Below are 22,337 nucleotides of genomic sequence, written 5' to 3' on the forward strand. Positions count from 1 at the left end.
TCTCCGGCTGCCGCCTCCTGTGGCTCCGCCCCCCGGCCTGGCCAATGACGGGCGGGCGGGCGGCGGCGGCCGCGGGGCCGGCCCAAGGACCTCCCGGCTCGCCGGAGCTCGCCAGCTGCTCGCCAGCCCGCGGGAGGGGGCCAAGCCTCCGGGCGCTTCCGCGGTTGGCTGCTCAGCGCCCCGGCCTCGAGTTGCCCCGCTGCGCTCGGCGTTCCTAACACGCGCGCACACACTGCTTCTTTTTCTAATACCTCCAAGGAAATAGAACCGTCTTCAAGCTGGCGGGAGCAATGGTGCACATAACGAAAGGCGAGCTGACCCGGGAAGAAAAGGAGCTGCTAGAAGTCATCGCGAAAGGTATGGGCGCTGCTGGGCTGCGGCGGGGCGCTCGCAGGCCTGGTCTTGGAGGCGTGGCGGAGCCTGGAGGCGGCCCTGGCCGGGCGGACCCTCCGCCGCGGGTCCGGCGACGTTGGTGGCCTCGCACCGGGAAAGCAGCGTGTCTCCCGGCCTGGCCCGGGACCGGCTGCGGGGGTGGCGAGGAGGGGAGCCAGCAGCACTGCTGCGACAGGAGCTGGAGGCCGCGGCGGTTCGTCTTCCGAATCCGATTTTTGGAAAGAAACACATTTCCAGGCCCCGGCTCAGATCGTTAACGAGCGGCCCCTGGGTGTGGGTCCCATGGTGCGCCTTCTGCAAAACTCTCCAGGTGATTTTGACCCTCGCCGGGCTTGGCGACAGGGGGAGGCCTCGGGTTCTTGGAAGGGTGTCTGTCTAAAGGGCCGTTTCGACTTCCGGAGGCCGAAGAATCTGGATGCCTCGGCCGTCCCCGCCCCCGCCCCCGCCTGGGGGGGAGGTGGTGGGGTGGGAGGGAAATCCTCTAGAGAAGGGTTCTTTCTAAGGGCACAGAACTAGGTCTGTCCTTTGCTACCTGGAGGGGTCTGCGTCCCGGCCTCCGCGGCCTCCTTGCAACCCGCGGGGAAGCCAGGAGGTTGGCCGGGCGCCCGCAGCCCTCGGCGCCCTCGCCCAGCTCCGCTCCCCGCCGCGTGCTCGTCAGCGCCTGCCCTGGCGCTCTCCCGGCGCCTGTCCCACCTCCGCAGCTTCGGGTGCCGGGCCGCGGGGACCGGCCGGGGGCCCTGTTTCCCCTCTGCCCCCGAGTGGACGTCCCGGAGGAGTCCCCTGCCGAGTCCCGTTACCTGGCAGGTGACAGCAGCGTGACTACGTGGCTTCTCCTGCACAGGCACCGCGGACACAGTTTACGCTCCAGGATGGAGGCAGGCACATCTGCACATCTGTCCATGCAGGCTCCCCACTTTCCAGCCCTCTTCCTGTCGGGCAGCCTGGCTCAAATCTGGACCCTCGGAGAGTAAGGCAGATTTATTCTTAATACTGACAAGGGGAAGCCTAGACGGAAAAGAGAAAAAAAAAAAAAATCGGATTTGAACCCCACTGGTGCAGATGAGCCCAAGGCCACCTCGTCTGATCTCAACAGTTTTAAACCAGTCACAGCTACATTTATCCTAAGTGATCTTTGCCCAGGACTGTAGGACATGGAGTTGGTGCTTTTATCGTTTGTGCTGCACGGTTCTGGCCCCTTTTTTGTGTTTTGTTTGTTTGTTTGTTTGTTTTGTTTTTTTGTTTTTTTTGGTACTGCATGCTTTGTGTCCTGCGGTTACTTTCTCCCTTCCCCGGGTTGGCTCTGGGATTCAGTTCTAACACGTGAGCGCCAGCTGTGAGCCAGGTACTGTGCTGGGCAGAAGGAAACAGGATCCGCTCAGAATCCACCAGAGATGCACGTTCTGCTTTTAAACAGTACAGAGCTATCGGTTTGTCAAAGTATGAACAAGTGAGCAGTTTTATAAAGTGGAAAGGGAAGCCTTGGATGCTTTTGTGGTTTTTTTTTGGGGGGGGGGGGTGTACACCAGTCTTTATTTTGAAGATGGTATAAACGAGAATTAATGTAAAGTTTAGTCTGGTTACTGCTGCTGTTTCTGGATCCACAGTGTACATCACGTTGCATTTGTGCACAGACACAGTATGGTTCACCGATTTCATTGGCCCAAGCCATGAAGAAATGAGACTGGACTTAGTCGGTGATACATTCTTTTCAGGTGAAGGTCCATGGGACATCACTGTACTCTCAAAGAAAAATAATGGGAGATATGAGAAAATAACAATTATAATCTACCTTTATTGAATATTGAATATGAGCCAGACATAATACATAGCACTTTACATCATAATACTTAGCACTTTACATCTCTTGATATATTTGATTTTGATGCCCTAGGAATTATTTTTAAGCAACAGCATGCTGAGACCACATGGGGTGGTGGTTCACCATGCAGATCTGATTTGGAATCCTATCTCAATCATTTGCTGGTCACGTGGCCTTGGGCAACTTACTCTTACTGAGCTTCCGTTTCTCCATGGTACCTACCTCACACTCTTGTTGGGAGGATCAAATGAGTTAGTGCCTGTAAAGCATTTAAAATGCTGTTTGTGTTATCTGTTTTTATGGTATGTACAGTGATCTCCACTTTATAGTCATAGAAACGGAGGAACTGAAAAGTTAGATAATTTGTCCGGTGTCACACTGAAAATAAGTGGCAAAGCAGAGATATCATTTGGCCTGTGGTCCTAGAAATGCACTGGACTTGAAAACAAACTAAACTAAAACTGAAACCAGAACCATAGCAGCCCATTCCATATTCACTTCTAGAGGCAATTTAATTTCAGCAACGCAGTATCATCTGTATTAATTAATCTAACTTATTATTTTTTTTAACTTATTATTTAAAATAAAATATTTTAAAATAATTTAAAATTAACTAGTTTTTAAATTAATTTAATTTTAACTGTTACTGATTTTATAGTTTTGTGTGCGTTTAATTTGTAAATTTTTTTGCAGTTGAATGAAGATCATAAGCAAAGCTTGTATTAATACGCATAAGAAACTTTTTAAAGTGGGTGGGTAGAAGTTTTTAATTCTTTTTTTTTTCCCTTGGTTACATTCTTAACTTTGAGAAGTGCTAGATTAGTCAGCACTAGTAGTTGGAACTAACAATAAATTTTCAGCCAAGTGTGACCTGTCATTTTGGCCAATCCAAAATAAACTCAGCAAATTATTGAGTATCTCTTTTCTGCCAGTTACTGCCCTTCAGAAGTTAAGCTGACTGTGAGTGAGACTTACAATCCAGAGAATACAGCACATTGCTTCTAGACACTTTCAGAACACTTTCTTCTTCAAATCAAATGCTAGGTAGTTTATAGATTATCTATTTGTTGGAATGCCAAGAAGTTCCAGATAAAACAGAAGCTCTTTCATATATACCATTCATATCATAGTTAATGATGGCATCCATTTTACATTTAAGAAGAGAAAATTAGGATCACTGAAGCACAGCTGATGAGTTTATGTTATGTGTACATTGACCCATTCTTCTAAATTCTGATATAGTTTTTGTTAAGCACTGAAGAAGCACTATTTCAAAATACATTAAACTTTCCTTAAGGGCATAAATCAGAAAATCTTCCATTACTTGTTTAGTACCTGAAATCTCTGAGATTGTTGACTAAATGAGAAAATAAATTTACTACTTTTTTTCATTATTTACATAAAAGGATTTATGAAGTAGACTTGGACAATAAGGTTTATTTCACCAACTATGTTTAGGTATAATTAAAGTATGATAGATGGTGCATATTAGTGTATTTAGACCTATAGTTTTCTACCAAAGTCATTATATTAGGAAAATAAAATTAGAATTCATTACACATTTTCCTCATTTGCTCATCTGTTTTCCAAAATCTGGAAGCCCAAACAGTTGGAGAAAAAAAACTCCATCCTGGTCCCTGCATTTCAAAAGGCTAACTGGTATTCAGTGGTATATGTATACACGCCTCATCTTTACTTATTTATTTTAAATTACTCCCTAACAAGACAGATTTAACTTAGATTGTTGGCCATTGGGATAAACATTTCATAGAATCATTGACCTGTTCTCTCACGTGAGCCAAATGTTTATAATCGGAATCCCTATCCTCCCCCTAACATGTGGCATGCTTTGACATGCTCACAGTCCCTATAGTATTGTCCCTTTACTGAGTGAACACCTGACTAGGTGGAAAAATAACTTCAATTATTTCTCACTGAATAATGGATATCAGCCAAAGTATCTTCCTGAAGTGAAATTGGGGCGCTGGAGTTTTTGTTCTGTTATAATTCCTTTCTAAAGGTGGAGGAGAAAGTCTCTGATGAGAAGGCCAGGTGTGGATAATGTTCCATAGAGAACTTGCTTACATGCTTGAGGGCTTTACTCACTTACTCTGTAGCCCTTCAGAGCTATAGCCAGTGATATTACCTGCCCTCAGATGGAGTACACTGTCAGAAAAATGCACTATTTACAAGATAGCTGCTGTCATGACCCAGGGACTTGTAAATCATTCACTTGACACATTTTCCCAGCAGAGCTATTTCTCTGTCAATCTGGGAGACATTTCTCTGTCTTTTCCCTCTTGGTATGAGGCAACCAGATGCCTAAGGAGCAGGTCAGGGAGAGAGAAGCATGCTAATCTTTATTCTGCATTCCACATTTAACTCTGGGCAACTAGCAGAATTTAGCACATTCTGCAACTGTAATTTTCAGTTTATAGAGAGAAATAACTCCTAGTTGTGGGATGCTCCTTTTCTTTTATGTCCTTTTGGAGGAGAGGCTTATCTCATCCTTTCTTTCTGAGAACATTCAATTTCATTGTTCCCTTCCCTGTCAAACCAGAAATTTTTTGGCAGAATGAGTGGGCTGACTGTTATTAATGATAATAGCAACATTCTCTCTTTAACTACTTGCTTATGTCAGTATGCCTTACAGAAGACTGGAAAAACCTGACAGGTGCAGCCCAATTACAGTGTATTTCCAAATTTACAAAGGACTAACCTTCAGGTTTATGTTAGAGGACGTTCAGTATGACAGTCTGAGTGCTGACCATAAGGCACTTTTATATGGAAGCAGGCTTTAAAGAAATGTTTACCTAAGCATTTCTAAACCAAGAATTCTATTATAAGAATGCTCTTATCAATTCACAGGGCCTCGTGATGACAGGGCATATAAATACTGACTACATTTTGAACTCCAGTTATTACATTGACTGGAATTTAAGCTTCAGATGGTGGGTTGGACTACATGCTCTTTAAGATTTCAGTATTAGGAGTCTTATTTATGCTTTGTGGTTATTGTATCACTGCCAAAGGGAAAATATGGCCAATTTAATATACTTTAAGGTCATTGGAAGTAAAAACAAGATGGAGCTATTTTGGCTTCTGTAAATCAATTCTTCTGGATAATTACATTGTGGAAAAAATACTACATGTTGATGCTTTATTTCCTAACAAGCTAACCAGACTAGTTTTAGTTTTACATATAACCCTTTAAAATTTGTTTCCATGATGTTAGTTTTTTTTCTGTTGTAATGATAAATAACTAATTTTGTATTTCTTTCTTTTCTTCCTTTTTTTTTCCTTTTCTTTCTTTTTTAAAGGTACTGTCCAAGAAGCTGGAACATTATTAGCCAGCAAGAATGTTCGTGTCAACTGTTTGGATGAGGTAAAATTTAAAAAGCTGAATAAAATGCTTATTTTTATAAGAATTGATAATATATAAAATGCAATGGTAAGAGTTGTTTTCTAGCATTTGTGCTCAAGTTATACTCATCTCTAAACGAAATGTAAGCAGTTTACAAAAGACAAAAAAGTATGTAAGAACATGTTTAATTTTATTAATCAAATAAGAACAAATTAAACTAAATCATCATTTCTGTAAAGTGTGGGAAATATTGGACTTCTATATACTAATGGATTAGGTGTAGATTGGCATCACATTTTGGAGAAAATTTTGGAATTGTGTCATTTTTAAATGTGCATACTTTTGATAAAGTGATTCTACTTCTAGGGAAAGCTAACCAAACCTAAACCCAACTTTCTAGAACAACTGCTCTTCAAAATAACTTTCTGTGATGATGGTGATGTCTTTTCTGAGCTGTCCAATATCAGCCATTAGCCATGTGTAACTAGTAGCTACTTTATGATACAGTGTGGCTCTAGTACTAGAAAGTTAACTGAATGTCAGTTGCTCGTGCAGAAAGAGGAAGGAGTTTTATTGACCTTTTACCCAAAAATGAGTACCAAAATTAATGTCAGACAAAATAAAGTTTAAAGCAAAAAATTTTAAAAATTTTTTAAAAAGATAAAATGCCTTTCTCCTAGATTAATTTAATAATCAGTAACCCACCAAGAATATAGTAGGTGTAAACCTTCACTTATAAGTTCATAAGCTTTGAGATTCATAAAGAAAAAGAATTCAAACAAGAAATTTGTAAGGCCACAATAACACCTTTGAGAAACCACCAGATTAAGTAACAAAAAAGTAATATAAGAAGCAGAAAATTTGGATAGCTAATTGATAGTCAATGCACTGTATGTAAGATGGAAAAAAAATAGTACATTTTCTTTTACATGGAACATTGATAAAAATTAGTCTATGTATTATTTACTGTTTTATAAAGGAAACTAGCTAATTTCAAAGTTCGACTAATACAGAATACATTGAAAATAAACAAAAATATGATCCAAATAATAAAACAACCTGAAAGTTTTATTTTAATTCTAGATAATTCTTGTGTAAAAGAAGGAATAGAAGTAGAAATTGTCTACTATTTAACACTGAAAATACAACATTCATCAAAATCTAGTATTTATCAAAAGCTGTGCTATGTGGCCAGAGTGATATTCAGAGGAAATTTTTCAGCATTTATTATTGTACTTTCAATCTATGTGTTCTCAGCTTTTACCTTGGAATTTTAAAAAAGAATTAGGCTATACTCGAAGAATAGAGAAAGTGAACCAGTGAACTAAAATAGAAATAAACAGTTTAAAAAGCCATCAGGCACAAGCAACAAAAGAATAAAATAAAATAAAAATTTTTGTGCTTCAAGGTATATCATTAAAAAAGTGAAAAGATAACCCATAGAATGGTTTCATAAATCATTTCTGATAAAGGACTTATAACTATAGGTTATAAATTATTACAAACTTCTGCAACTCAATAAAAAGAGACAAATAATCCTATTAAAGAATGGGCAAGGGATCTGAATAGATATTGCTCCAAAAAGATACTCAGATAACCAATGGGCACATGAAAAAATGCTTAATATTAGCTGCCAAGGAACTGCAGTGAGATACCAGTTCACACCCTTTGTGATGGCTATAATAAAAATGCAAATGAAAAAAATGCTCAGTATTAGCTGCTATCAAAACTGCAGTGAGATACCATCAATTCACACCCACTGAGGTAACTATAATAAAAAAGATAATAACAAGTACTGGTGAAGAGGTGGAGAAATTGGAGCCCTCATTAATTGTTGGGGGGTGAATGGTGCAGCCACTCCGGAAACAGGTGGCAATTCCTCCACTGATTAAATATAGAGTTTCTATATGACCGAGCAATCCTAGGGATATACTTAGGAAAAATAAAGCATATGTCAACACAAAAGCTTGCTTATAAATGTTTATAGCGGCATTATCCTTAATAGCCAAAGCTGGAAACAACCCAAATGTCCCTTAACTGACCAGTGGATAAACAAAATGTCATATATCCATACAATGGAATATTTATTCATAAAAAGGAATGAAGTCCTGGTAAGTGCCATAACATGGACAAACCTTGAGAACATTTGCCGAGTGAAAGAAGCCAGTCACTAAAGACTAAATATTATATGATTCCATTTATAGGAGATGTCCAAAATAGGCAAGTCTATAGGTACAGAAATTAGACTAGTGTTTTGCCTAGGACTGGGATAGAGGGCAGGGGCTTGGGGTGGGGGTGTGGTACATAAGAATGACTGATAATGGTATGTGGTTTCTTGTGGGGTTAATAAAAATATTCTAAAATTGATTGTGATGATACTTGTATAACTTCTGCAAATATATTGAGAACCATTTAATTGTATGTATTAAATGGGTGAATTGTATGGTATGTGAGTTATATAGCTCAATAAACCTGTTTAAAAAGAAAAGAAAAAACAAAGTTATCAACCTAAAGACCAAAATATTAGACACAGTTTGGAAAGTCTAAGAAAGAAAATAGTGAAATAAACACCAAGAAACTAAGATCATGACTGTAGTTATAAAGGAAATTTTTGTAAGTTTTTTGTTTAAGCCAGGACATATGAAAACTCGTATAAAAGTGGCTTCATAGAAAAATAAAAATGAATATATTCACCTCATATAGAAGCAGAAAAACTGGAATAACTAAGGAAAATTTGTATAAATGTATTTAAATGCTAACCACTTTCTAAAGCTGCAAACCTGAGTTAGCTCTACAAAACCTTCAAGGACTTCTCATTTTACACAAAGTGTACTGTTAGGTCATAAAAAGAAGTTACCCAACTCATTTAATAAAAGTAGCACAACACTAATGCTAAAATAGGAAAAAGCTGGAGAAAACCCCCAATTCAGTTTATAACTCAGTCATAAAAATACTAAGATACTACCAAATTGATCCAGTAGGTGTGAAAAGAATAATTACCAAAAAACTTTACCACAAAAAAAAAAAAGAAGAATTAGATATAATAACCAAGTAAGGTTTCTTCAGAAATGATAGGATGGTTCAGTTTTAGAAAATCTTTCAATGTAATCCATTATATTACAGAATAAAAGAGAAGCAAATATGATCATCTCAACAGATGATAAAATTTAACATCCATTGATGGTAAAAGCACTTAACAGATTAGGATTGAATAGGTGTGTGTGTGTGTGTGTGTGTGTGTGTGTGTGTGTGTTTATAACTTGATAAAAGATAAAGGTTTGTGGAAACCTTCCACAAACAATAGCATACTTAATGTTAAAACATTAGACACACTCTATATTGAATGTTAAAACCTTAGAAGAATGAGGATCAAGACAAGGAGATTCCTGGAGATGCTTTGAGTAAACTGGGGACAGATTTAGCCTCCTTGATGTTTCTCAAAGGCAGTACTCCTCTCCCCGAGAGTCTCCTACCTGTATTCTGTTTACCTGGGGCATTCTTCCACTAGTGATTTAAATCCTCTGTGTCTTTGCTCCTTTCGGGAAAGGATTTGTTCAAATGCCACCTGCCCAGAGAGACATTTCTTAACTGTCATTTTAAAAATGATAATCTCCTTTTACTCTCTGGCATTCTATTTTCCTTTTACTCGACTTTCTTTCTCTATAGCACTTGTATTACTGCCTGCCTTGTAACTTCAATGGAAATTTAAATGTCAGGGACTTAGACTGGAGGGGCATGGAATCAGTTCATTGCTACCCACCAATGTCTGACTTATATTAGGCACTCAATAAATGTTTACTGAATGAATGCTTTAGGTAACGATAGAGAATTGTAACGTAATTGGCTAATATTGATAAATTCTTTGATACAAGAATTATAGGAGAGAAGCTTCAATTCTTTTTAGGGTCATTAATATCAAAGGAATTGTAACTGCTTGCTTTTCATATAGTTCAGTGAAGCAGACTTCTTCCAAAGTTGCCTTTGGGAAATGACAAGGAAGCGAGGATTTTTAGTCTTGGTGTTTCATTGAATCTAAGATGCCATAGGTTTTAAGACTCATCCAGATTTCAGAGATATTAAAAAGTGAAGGGGGTGGAGATTGGTGATAATATGTAAGATTCCAGTGTTTATAAAGTACAACTCAATTTCAGATATTAAAGATATTAAATAATAAGATATTAAAATATGAAAATAAAACCCTTATAACTGATGAATTATATATAACACTATGATAATATCTTATGAAACATTTTCTTTCTGCCTTCCTAATTTGAACAGGGATGGACATTAGGTATTTTATTTTTCTAACTGATACTAACTTAGTCTGTTTTTATAACTAGAATATGACATTTTCAATTTAATTTCTTTTAAACATGGGAATATTCTATGTCTAATAGATTGACAGCTTTTTAAATTATGCAGTTCCTTCTCTTGGTATATTTATACTGGAAAAATATAAAAATACTAGAAAGACTAGATAATTTATAGGATGGTAGCTTTATATCTGTGTAGAACATCAAAATTTGTTAATGTTACTTCCTTTTTTCTTTGCCCATTGAAATGCTTCCACAAATAACAAACAGTATTATAAGTAAGATAGTGCATAGTAATCATTGAATTCAAAATGTGTAATTTTTTTTGTTCTTATAACCTATTAAACTAAGAAATAGGAAAGTATATGTGATACCCACTTACTTGAAAAGTTTATATACATTTTATAATATATACAAATATCAAATCATTATGTTGTATACCTGAAACTAATACAATGTTGTATGTATTTGTACCTCAGTAAAGAAAAGAAAAGCTTAGTGTAAACTATCACTTAACACATGTTTGGCTTCTATTACCCAGGATCAACCAACTCAGCACTGAAATTTGATATGAGAAAACATACACTGTGTTATAGACATGACCGAAATAACCAGTTCGGAGATTATACAAATGATTTGATTGGGTTTACTCATTGCCTCTTTAAAAATCTCTCATGGATTGGCTCTAAAAATCAATCCCTGTTAAGATTGCTGGTAAATAAGAAAGAAAAAGAGAAAGAAAGAAAGAAAATTAAGAAAAAAAAAAGAGGAAACAGTATCAGGAAGCAGGGAGGCAGACAGGTAAATGGACAGAAGCGATCAATACAGAGGACAGTTAAAACACAAGCAGACATAAATAAATGAGGACACTTTGCAATGTAACATCCAAAAATTTTGCACATCTTAATTCTTAAGCATCTTTTCACATTGTGTTGAAAGCTGCTTTAGATTTATATGTGTGTGTGTGTATGTATATATATATATATATATACACACACATACATACATACAGACACACACACACACACACACATATGGCAGTACTACAGTGTCAGGCTATTCACTCAGAACTAGATAACCTTTCCTTGTAGGATGAAATTGCTGTGTGATTAACTGCCCACCTGCCTGTACCGTGTCCTTCCTTCCCACTCCCCCCACCCATGCTGCATGCTAGCTTCTAACATTCAGATTATCGCATCCTTCAGGGGCTACCACCCTAGTCCTGTTCTGAATACATTTTTGCCTTATTCAAAAGGTAATAACCATAGAGTTCATTCCCACTTCCTCAAAGCTGCCTCTGTAGTAAGATCCTGATTACCTATATCCACCCAAGCCACTCTTAACCTTGAAATACCTCATCCTTGTATATACTTGTGTAAAGGGAGTCTTAACATTATAATCTTATTAATGTTTTATTACTCTTAAGAAACATTGACTACTACTGAGATATCTCCTGGAGAGCCACTTGAAAGGTTCCAGCCTTTCTATAATTCTCACATTAGTAGTCCTTCAAGAATATTGATGGCTTATGTTCATAATAATAGTGTGGAATCATAAAGAATAATTCAAAGTATTTTAACATTCAGAGACTTACTACAGCAAGAGATTCTATGTTTTGGAGTGTGTTTTTTTTTTTTTTTAATGAAAAACAGCTTTGAGATTGTAGCATTTATATAGTTTATCCTGGTTTACTTTGGAAATTCACTTATAGAGAACAGCTTGTTCATTTATCTACCAAATAGTGTCAGATACCCAGAACAAATAAGGTTGGATGTTACACTGTATATGCACAAAACATATGAAGACTAAACAAGGTAGTGTAAATACCACCATTTCTCATATTTATATAATCACATGTATGACCAAATCATATATATAATTAAAATATATATGTGGTTTGGGGATCATTGTTTTAATTTAATTTAATGTACATTAATTTAATATACATTTCCTGCGTCTTGTTTTTCTCATTGGCAATAGTAATTTATGGAAATTTTCCCAGTTCAATAGAGACAGATGCATTCAGTCAATAGCTTCACAGTATTCCATGTTGTGGATATAACATGCTTCATTCAACTTTCTCTTTGATAGGCATTCTAATTGTTTTGAGGGTTTTTAAAAAAAAAAATTATGTATTTGTATCTGTTGGTTCATCTGTTTTCCCAGGAACTAAATATATGTGATAGAGATGAGAGCCCTGATGATCTAGATTTGGTGCCTGCCTGGCCATTTTACTGGTTATGTGAGGTTGAGCAAGTCTCTAAATCTGTTTGCTAACCCATGAAAAAAAATCAGTAACAAAACCATTGATTTTCCTCAGCAGTTTATGGAAGATCCAAGTGAGGAATCAATATAAAAGTACTTAACAGATTATAAAGATGAATTTATTAATTCATATTCTTTTTATGTTTTTAATTTAATTGCAGGAGCTGTTTATAGGGGAAGAGGTGAATAAGTAAAATTAATACTTTTTTTCCTTTCTGTTAAAGAATGGAATGACCCCTCTAATGCATGCTGCATATAAAGGAAAACTTGATATGTGCAAATTACTTTTACGACATGGAGCTGATGTAAATTGTCATCAACACGAACATGGATACACAGCCCTCATGTTTGCTGCACTTTCTGGTGAAGTTTTAACATTTATTCTGATATATTAATTTTAGTCACCCATTCTAATTTGTTTTAAGTACATGAATACTTTTAAAGTAAATGTTTATTTAGTAATTTTAAGATCAGTTCTTATAGAAAAGGTAGGAATTGGTTTTTGAAAAGTTATAATGTGTGAAATATGTTATATAGTTAATTTGGTGTTATATTTCTTTATGTATTTAAATTACCTGATTGTATTGACAATTTATTTTGTGTAGAGTTAAGGAGTTGGATCATTATTCTTTCAGGTTAGTTATATCGATGCTCTGTATCTTTGTATTTTGAAGTAATTTGAAAACTTCTTTGTTGTTCTCTTAAGAAAATAGCTGCTATGATAGACCTCTTTGCTTCACTTAGATTTATGTACTAAATTATGCTGATCTAATCAGAAACTCACTCTTGTTGCTTATGATTTTGAATAAAGACAACTGGGAAATATTTAAAATTAAGTGGAGTTAATCTGTAATTGTACATTTTTTAAAGAAAATTAAGATGTAATAGAATATTCTCACACTTTAAAAACAGTAATGTGTATTTTTATAAGCCTGGAACAGGAAAGCATTTCTGAGTATGATATATAAATATATAATTCAAAAAGGACAAAATTGAGTGCCTCGGTGGCTCAGTCTGTTAAGCATCTGCCTTCGGCTCAGGTCATGATCCCTGGGGTCCTGTGATCTAGTTCCACATTAAGCTCCTTCCTCAGCGAGGAGTCTGCTTCTCCCTCTGCCCTTCCTCCTGCTTGTGCTCTCTCTCATGCTCTCTTAAATAAATAAATACAAATCTTTAAAAAAAAAAAAAAAAGAACAACATTGACCAATTTGATTATATATAATTTTAACATTTCCAAATATAGAATATGCCATATATAGAGTAAAATACAAGTGAAAAACTAAGGAAAATATTTATTTCATGTCTTACGGGGTTATATCAGTATATATTAGGAGTTCTCATAAATCATATAGAAACAAGTCCTGCAATAGAAAATTGGACCAAAAGTTGAGTAGAGAGCAAAAGAAATACAACTGGCTAATAAGCATATAAGACATTTTCACTAATAAGCAAAGTAATGCAAATTAGAAGAATAAATGGTCGTTTGTCACTTACTGTATTGGCAGAGATTAAGAAAGAGTGATAATATCCAGCACTGGCATAGGGACTTCTCTGTACCATTTTGGGATATGCACATTTGCCCAACCTTACTGGAAGTCAGCCTAGCAAAATGCATTTAAAATATGCATAACTTTGATTCTGCAGTGTTTTCTAGGAACTGTTCCTAAGGAAATCATAGTTTGAACTTGCAAGAATTAATGGAAAATGCTGGCCACTGAGTATAGTTTATAATAGCAAAATATCTGTAATGATTACATTAGTAATAGAATGCAAATAGAATAAAGGCAAATGGATGTTTAGAGATAAAAGAATATAGAAAAATAGACCATCACCTGTTAAATCATTATTCCAGGGCCTGTGGGTATGAGGGTTGGGATGGGTTAGTAGATACTAAGTTGAGACTTCATTTTATCTCTCTTTATTGTTGATACTTTTTGTTTTGACTTTACACTAAGCATTATATTTAAGAAACATATATATTTTTTTGTTAACAGAAAGTGATAATTCTATCCTATTTTTGTATTGCCTGAAGAGGCTTTATAAAAAATTAGGTTAATTTTTATGAGAATTTTTATATTATTTTCCTCTATTGTAGTTATGATGTTTTAAAAAATGAAAATATTCACAAGATAGAAACCTAAAACTAAATGGAGAAAAAGGTACAGGTAAATTAGAAGAGGGTATTTGAATTATCCATTCCTTAATATTAACTGATATGTTCCTTTTTAACGTCAGGTAACAAAGACATCACGTGGGTAATGTTGGAAGCTGGTGCTGAGACAGATGTTGTAAACTCTGTAGGAAGAACAGCAGCTCAGATGGCAGCCTTTGTGGGTGAGTTTTTATGGCAATTTTAAGTTGTATCCAAAGTGTCCTCCATGAAAAAATATCATTTTGCTTCTCAAAGTGCAAATGCTGTCATGTTTGTTTGTTTGTTTGTTTGTTTATTTATTTATTTATTTCACGAGAGACAGAGACAGATAGAGGCAGAGACACAGGCAGAGACACAGGCAGAGAGAGAAGCAGGCTCCATGCCCAGAGCCCTATGTGGGACTCGATCCCAGGTCTCCAGGATCACACCCTGGGCTGAAGGTGGCGCTAAACCACTGAGCCACCAGGGCTGCCCTGTTTATTTTTTAAAAAGAAAAATGTTTACAGTTTACTAGGGTTTATCTAACTTAGTAAACTATCCAGTGACACTTTGGAGAAAATGAGAAAGCTATTTTGAATTTCTACTTCATGAAATACAAAGAATAATGGGACCATTTTAGTTGTAGTTAAATGCTTTGAATGAGTATCTTTTATTTCTTTTATTTCTTTTATTTCTTTAAGGGAAGTAGTTTAATCTAAAGTCAAGAACATGAACTGTGAAGTCAATAATCCTCAATTGAAATTCCAGTTATGTCACTCAGTAGCAGGTTACTTAATTATTCTAAACTTAACTTTCCTCATCGTATCTTGGTTCATGGTTATTGAAAAGATTAAATGAGATGCTGACCTAAGGAGCTTTACCGGTACCACTGAATGGATGCCATCAATTACTGTTCCTAATAAAAATTTCAACAGTACAATTTTTTTCATAGGAAGGAACATTAACAATAATATATAGCCACTTCATTATCATCCTCATCAAGCGCAAACACTTATTGTGTGTGCCTAGTATTTCTTGGTATATTAATCCTTTTACTGGGCATAATATGAGAGGTTTAAAGAAAGTGGCATGAATATCTGATCATTGTTATTTTGGTCCCATTGAGTTGGCAGTTAAGGACGATGGCCCATAAATGGAGAAGCAGATATATAAATATCTGATTTGTTGAGAATGCAGCAAGTGGGCTTTTGTGAGACTAATAAATTGTTAAACAAATACTTAATGTTCATAGTCTACACACCAAGCATCACTTTAGGTACTTTGGTTACAGTGGTGTTCATAGCAGTTAGAGGCTAACAGCAGTGACAAGCATTGTAGAAATATACTTCAAGGGAAAACTTAAGAGTTTCATAGAAATAGACCAAAGAGAGGGATCTTTTATCCTATTCCAAGGGGGTTTCGAGAGAAATTACATTTAAGTTGAGATCTAGTGGGAATTAGTCTGATATAGGAAGCATTAACCAAATATTTTGTTTAATTTTGTTATTAAATTATTTGAAAACTACTAGATGGTAGCTAATGGTAGCTACCAGTGTATAAGTCAGATAGTCACTGAGTCACTGTATGACACCTCTGTCAGAGCAAATATTATTTTATCTCAATTTTAGGAGGATTTGAGAAGAGTATAGTTTTTCAGTACAAACTTCAGAGGAATAATATTTATTTGCCACAATTAAGGGTGCTCTGGTTGTCCCTAACTCACCTCCAAGCTAATTTTGAGGGTGTCAGTACAAGAGGAAAATAAGACTAATCTGGGAATCTTGATTCTCATATTTTAGTTCATGTCTGCTGCTAAATCATTACAAGATCATAGGCAAATCCATTCCCCTCCAGAGACCTCCATTTTCTGACCTGTGCCATGATGCTCAACAATTAGATCAAAGAAAGTTCTACCTAACTCTGTAAGTTTTCATTATTTCACAATGTAGCAAAACAGAGCTCAGACAGAGATTTGCTGACTATCCTCAGATCACAGGGCTAGAAATGGAGGAGCCTATTTTTCCAAAATAAATCCAATGCTCTTTTCCTTTTATTTTTCTTAACACTACTATATCCATAAAAATCTAAGGTAGAAATTGGCCACAATCCCATCTTAAAATGAAAGAACTAAGAATGATGTTTTCATTCCATTTTAATCTGTATAGATTAATTTCATGGACAAAAATTAAACTCTTTGATTGACATATTTTCCATTATGGTTACTCTTTTTAAAAAGTCATTGTCCCCTTTTATTGCCCTCCAGCAGAAAGGTTTACATAAATATGTGCACACATGTGCAGGATTTTTATCTTTTAAAAAATTTTATCTTTTAAAGATTTATCATACAAATATATTCCCTGTAACTTGTTTCCTTCACTGACCAGTATGCCTTGAAAGTCCCTCTCATCATCTCTGTAGCTCTCAATTCAGTGATGCCAGCAGCTACATAATATTCTCTGATACAGGTGCCCAGAGTTCATTTAGCTCTCCCCTATCGCTAAATTTTACAGGTTATTTTTTTAAGATTATATTTATTTATTTAAGAGAGAGAGAAAGCATGTGTGAGTGGGGAGTAGAGGAAGAGGGACAGGCAGACTTGCCACTGAGCACAGAGCTGGACGGAAGGCTCAATCCCATGACCCCAAGACCACAACCTAAGCCGAAATCAAGAGCCAGATGCCCAGCTGACAATTTTTTAAAAATCACTTCACAATGAATAAAGTAATAATGATCCTTGATCTTCCATTTTTACATGGTGATGCTTTAATATGTGCAACACATTGTCGGAAGTACATGCAACACATTCTCAGAAGTACAATGACTCAAACACAGGGTCTGAATATATTTAATTTTAGTATAAGTCTTTATTGCTTTCCAAGAGGACATAGCAATTCACATTCCTATTAATGTCTTCATCAGAACTGGGTGTTTTCACTCTTTCATTTTTGCCAATCTAATAGCTGCAAAGATGCTACATTGTGAATGTACTTTCCCCTTATTATTCATGAAATTCAGCTGCTTTTGTTGTTGGTCATCTGTACTTTTCTGTGGGTGGCTGCTCATACTCATTACTTATTTTTTCTTTGGGTTGTCTTTTTTCGTATTGCTTTGAGGAGCTTTATGTGTATTATGGATGCTTTCTTTTTTTTAATATTTTATTTATTTATTCATGAGAGACAGAGAGAGGCAGAGACATAAGCAGAGGGAGGAGAAGCAGGCTCCATGCAGGAGCCCAATGCGGAACTCGATCCCAGAACTCTTGGATCATGTCCTAAGCTGAAGGCAGATGCTCAACTGCCGAGCCAGCCAGGGATCCCTGGATGCTAACTTCTTATCAAATGTGTTTCAAATAGTTCATTTTTATAGCTTCCATGTTTCTTGTCTTGACAAAAGAGTTTTTGAGTATGGGTTAGATAAGTATTCTCCTAAATATCCTTCAGATTATGTGTATGTGTGTTTTCAAGATTTAATTTTTTAAAGTTCATTTCCCCCTGGATATTTAGTTGATTGTGAAGTACCACTTACGAAACCACTCAACATTTTCCCACTGAAAATGAAATACCACTTTTGTGGTTCGTTAAATTCTCTTATATGTGGTATCTATTTCTGGATCCCATATTCTCTTCCATGGGGCTGCTTGTCATTTTCTATATTAATACCACGTTGTCTGATCACATTGACTTTATTTTTTTTAATTTTTATTTTTTAAAGATTTTATTTATTTATTCACGATAGCCATGAGAGAGAGGCAGAGACACAGGCAGAGGGAGAAGCAGGCTCCATGCAGGGAGCCTGATGCGGGACTCGATCCCGGGACTTCAGGATCGCACCCTGGGCCAAAGGCAGGCACTAAACCGCTGAGCCACCCAGGGATCCCCCTTGATCACATTGACTTTAAAATGTTCCCTTCAGTTATTTCTCTTTGAATACTTTCCTCCTTCATTGTTTCCCCTGTTTTTTTGTTTTTGTTGTTTGTTCTTATTGGACTTTCATTAAATGGTTATGTAATTATTGGCAGAGAATTGACAACTCTATGATAAGATATCCTATTCAATTGCATGGTATACCTATACATATATTTTGTTTGTTTGTTTCTTTTACTTGTTTTTGGTCCTTTGGTCATATTCATCAGATTCCCTTCACATATGTTCTTTCTTTTAAATAAAACTACATTCTTTTAAAGTTTATTTCTAAATAGCTGATAGTTATTGCTCATGTTGTAAGGAGAATTCCCCCCACTACTTCCACACTGTCATTTCTAGCTGGTTACAGGTAATAAGGAGAAAGCTATGGATTTCTGTTTTTTTCTTGTCATTTTTATTAGAATCTCAATTTCTTTTTTTTGTTGTTTATATATTTTTTAATTGGAGTTTATTTCTATTTGAATTAGCTCCAGGCTTCCAAGTAAGAAGAAATAATAGTGAAAATTGGCATATCTGGTTTTTTCTCCTATTTTTAATAGAAGTATTTTTAGCTCTTTATTTTTTATGATATTGCTATTGTTTTTAGATTGCTGAATGCCACTCTTTGTCTTGTTTTAGTTTTTATTTCTACTTTTTCTGATAGACTGTTCTTTTCTCTCTCTCTTTTTTAGATTTTGTTTAAATTCACGATAACATGTAGTGTATTACTTGCTTTAGGGATAGAATTTAGCAATTCATCAATTGCAAATAACATCCATCAAGTGCTCATCACCCAAATTACCCTGCCCGCTCACCCATTCCAGAGTGGCTGCACCAATTTACATGTTGTAGCCATTCTTGATTCCTTTTTGAGTTTTTGCATTTATCAATAATCTCTTTGCCCATCTCTTTATTTTCAATCTTTATTATTTCATTTTAGTAGGGTAACTACTGCTATACTCCTATGTTTATAAACCCGTGTAGGTGTGCTCTGTTCTCTAACCCAAAATGATAGTCTCTGGTTTTTAACAGATATTTAGCTTATGTGTATATAGGATTACTGATAAACTTGATTGCATTCCTCCTCTTTTACCTTATTTTTTTTTGCTTGTGCTTGCGTGTAGTGTGTGTGTGTGTTTCCTTAACATGGCTGGCCTGGTCATATCAGAGTACATCTTTTTCTTCTTTTATTAATTTGAAAGGTCAAGAATGCTTTCCCATTCCACTAATGCTTATCTCCTATTCACAGTACTCCTAATTAAACCCGTATTTGTCACTTCCTTGAAAGCAAGAACAAAACTATCCCCATGGCCCACCCCCAAGGCACTGCATTTGCCTATTTAGCAGTTCTAACATGAGAAAATCCTCCTAAGTCATGTATTTCTCCACAATTTCTGTTTTTGCCTTGTCAGACAACACGCCTTTCCTTTCTTCTTCCACCACTGCTACCAGCTGTGGACTTTGCTGAGAGAGTTTAGTATTTTTAGTATCAAAATGTTATTAGACTGTCATTCGCCATGAGTTACTTCTCTTTCACTAATCCTCACGATCAACACAATAATTTCTGAGTCGTGTTGCTGCCACCCATTATTCGGGTTAACCATCTCTGCTGCTAACGGCTGGTGTGCTCCATTCCCCCACCATCTTCAGCTCTCTGTTCCCATTTAGGTTTGGGTTACAGGACCTTCTCAGATTGAATATGGTTGGAATATGGTTTGGAACCTATCATAACCGAAATTACTTTTCTCTCTGGAATGGGAGCTGTACCAGGGCTAGTTTCATGGTCCTTGTATCTGTTCTGTTCCTCAGTCATATATAGAAGTTACTTCATGCTTTTGTAAATGTTTGGAAATGAGAATTTATTTTCCTTTGTAAACTTTCCATTTCTCATTCTGGAAGGGTGTTTCAATTTCAGTTTATCCTAAAAAATAAAAAAATTTTTACTAAGATGTGTTTAGTTGTGTGTGTGCGTGTTCTCATTAATCCTGCCCAGGACCAACTCAGTGAGCCCATTCAGTCAGGAAGACTCAAGTCTAGAGAAGGTAATACTGGCCCCAGATGATACACTGACCGCCCACCGTCCTGCCCAGCATTTATTTTCTGTAATAATAGTACTATTTTATTTGTATTTATTCAGAATTAAGTAATTTAATTTAACACCAGTAAAACTAAATATTTAATTGTTTCAATTATAAACACAAATGTAAATTAAGTTAAAGTTTATGAACTTTAAATATATATCACTCTAATAACATTAATTGTTAGCAGATTAGTTAAAATAAAATATTAAGATAATCTAAGCATTATCTAAAATGTAAAAAAGATTAACCCTGAAGTTAAGTAAAAATAAAGTAATATTATGTTGTCCTTCTTACAAAAGAGACTTCTAGTCCAATGATAGTGTCATTGTTATATAGCCAGTATTTTTACGTACAAATATTGCCAACTGTTCATGGGGATTTTCCTGACTATATTAGTGGAGAGATTGACAAGAAAATATAGCAACAAGCTTAATCCATATTTCCCCCCATTTCCTTTACTTTCAGCTCTTTCTCTATTGATTTTGATTTTTTGTAGGAGCTATTTTATTTTTTTAATTGAATTTAATTTTATTTAAATTCAAGTAACATATAGTATATTATTAGTTTCAGAGGTAGAGTTCAGTGATTCATCAGTTATATGTAACACCCGGTGCTCGTTACATACATGCCCTCCTTAATGCCCATCATCCAGTTACCCCATCCCTTCACTCCCTTTTTAGTAGTGATTTTAGAACGCTTTTTAAAATTATTATTATTAAATAGCATCACACATCTGCTAATGGAAGCTGGATATAGGTTGTGTTTTAAGAAAACAATGTAGTCTGTCTTCATCTCTCGTTCCTTCCTGTACAGTTACAAATTCCCACACACAGGGACCTGTGTTAATTTTGATGCTGTCATGTTCATTTCCTGCTTATAGTAGGGGATTTGCTTGATTCTAAGTGTCTTTCCCTTTATGAACATTATGGAGGTGGAGATGATTGTTTGCCTAACAGAGCATCTCATATTTTTAACGTATGCTATTACTGTTTGACTTCTCAAGATACATATGTTGGAGCTTTCTGATCAATTTAAAAAAAGGAAAGGCAAAAAGGAAGAACAAACAAACCAACCTGGTGTTTCGGTACTTAAGAACAGCATTGAATACCAAAAACGAGATTGTGATCACCACTAAAATTTCCCTTCACATGAGGGACATATTTTTCTATCATTTGTTTAATTATTAATTCCCTATCCATTTCTCTTTTTCTCTCAGGGATTTCTATTATTTTTCACCTTTACATTTCCTGGATCCTCCCTACAGCTCTCATCTCTTCCATAATAATTTATTTCCATTTCCTCATTTTTCTCTGTTTTGAGATATTACATCTACTCCATCTTCAACATTACTATTCTAGTCTTCAGTAGTAACCTGGATTACCTCTTTCAGTTTGTCTGTTAATTTTATTTTAATTTTTTTTTGTCTATTTTAAATTTTCGAATCTTTCTGTAGTCCACAAAACTTTACATTTTGTAATTGGTCTACTTAATTTCAGTGTTCTAATTTGGTGATACGGCTGTGGTTCGGTTGTGGTTGTGGTCCATGTTGTAAGTATACTTCCCACCACAGAAGCCATCTGTTGGAGGCAATGCATAGTCTTCTGTGATGCTGGATCCCCTTGGGTACTTTGCTCTATATCTTCTAGGCAGCCAGGTAGAGCTGACATAATTATGGAGTAGTGAAGGGAAGGGCCACTGTCTCTACACCTGTGGGCCCAGGGTCAGCAAATCAGTAGATATTTTGCCCTCACTGAGACACAAGTGGGAAACTGCTGTACTCTATGAAATCCCAGGCAAGCAGGGCTCTCTACCAGCCTCAAGTACCCCAGTCCACCCTGTCTGCAGTGCATCCCCCTGCAGATCACCTTTGTCAGCTGGATCAAGCAGACACTCCTAAGACTATGCACAAGTGGTTAGGGACCACACAGGCCACCCAACTCTCTGGGAGCCCCAGTGCCTGAACCTACTTCCCAGGACTCTCTGCTGCTGGGAGGCAGGTTCCTTTGCCTTCTGCAGGCAGAAAAGAGGAAGAAGTCTCTCCTCCAAAGATCCCAAAAGCCTGCACCTGT

General features: G+C 36.3%; 1 protein-coding gene across 3 annotated transcripts in view; it reads left to right on the forward strand.

Annotated features, from left to right (window-relative positions):
• Positions 1-48: 48 nt before the first annotated feature.
• Positions 49-22,337, forward strand: part of ANKMY2 (ankyrin repeat and MYND domain containing 2) — a 36,313-nt gene continuing 14,024 nt past the window's right edge. Inside the window, exons 1-4 of one of the 3 annotated variants that reach the window (XM_072783897.1) lie at positions 49-357; positions 5,533-5,597; positions 12,379-12,517; positions 14,390-14,488. In XM_072783897.1, the coding sequence (XP_072639998.1) occupies positions 291-357; positions 5,533-5,597; positions 12,379-12,517; positions 14,390-14,488 (370 nt within the window). In that variant the 5' untranslated portion in view covers positions 49-290. Of the gene's footprint in view, positions 358-2,895; positions 2,965-5,119; positions 5,164-5,532; positions 5,598-12,378; positions 12,518-14,389; positions 14,489-22,337 lie in introns of those variants that run through there. The other 2 variants (XM_072783898.1, XM_072783899.1) reach the window with 2 other exon arrangements.

Source organism: Canis lupus, chromosome 18, assembly GCF_048164855.1.
Source record: "Canis lupus baileyi chromosome 18, mCanLup2.hap1, whole genome shotgun sequence".
NCBI classification, from domain to species: domain Eukaryota; kingdom Metazoa; phylum Chordata; class Mammalia; order Carnivora; family Canidae; genus Canis; species Canis lupus.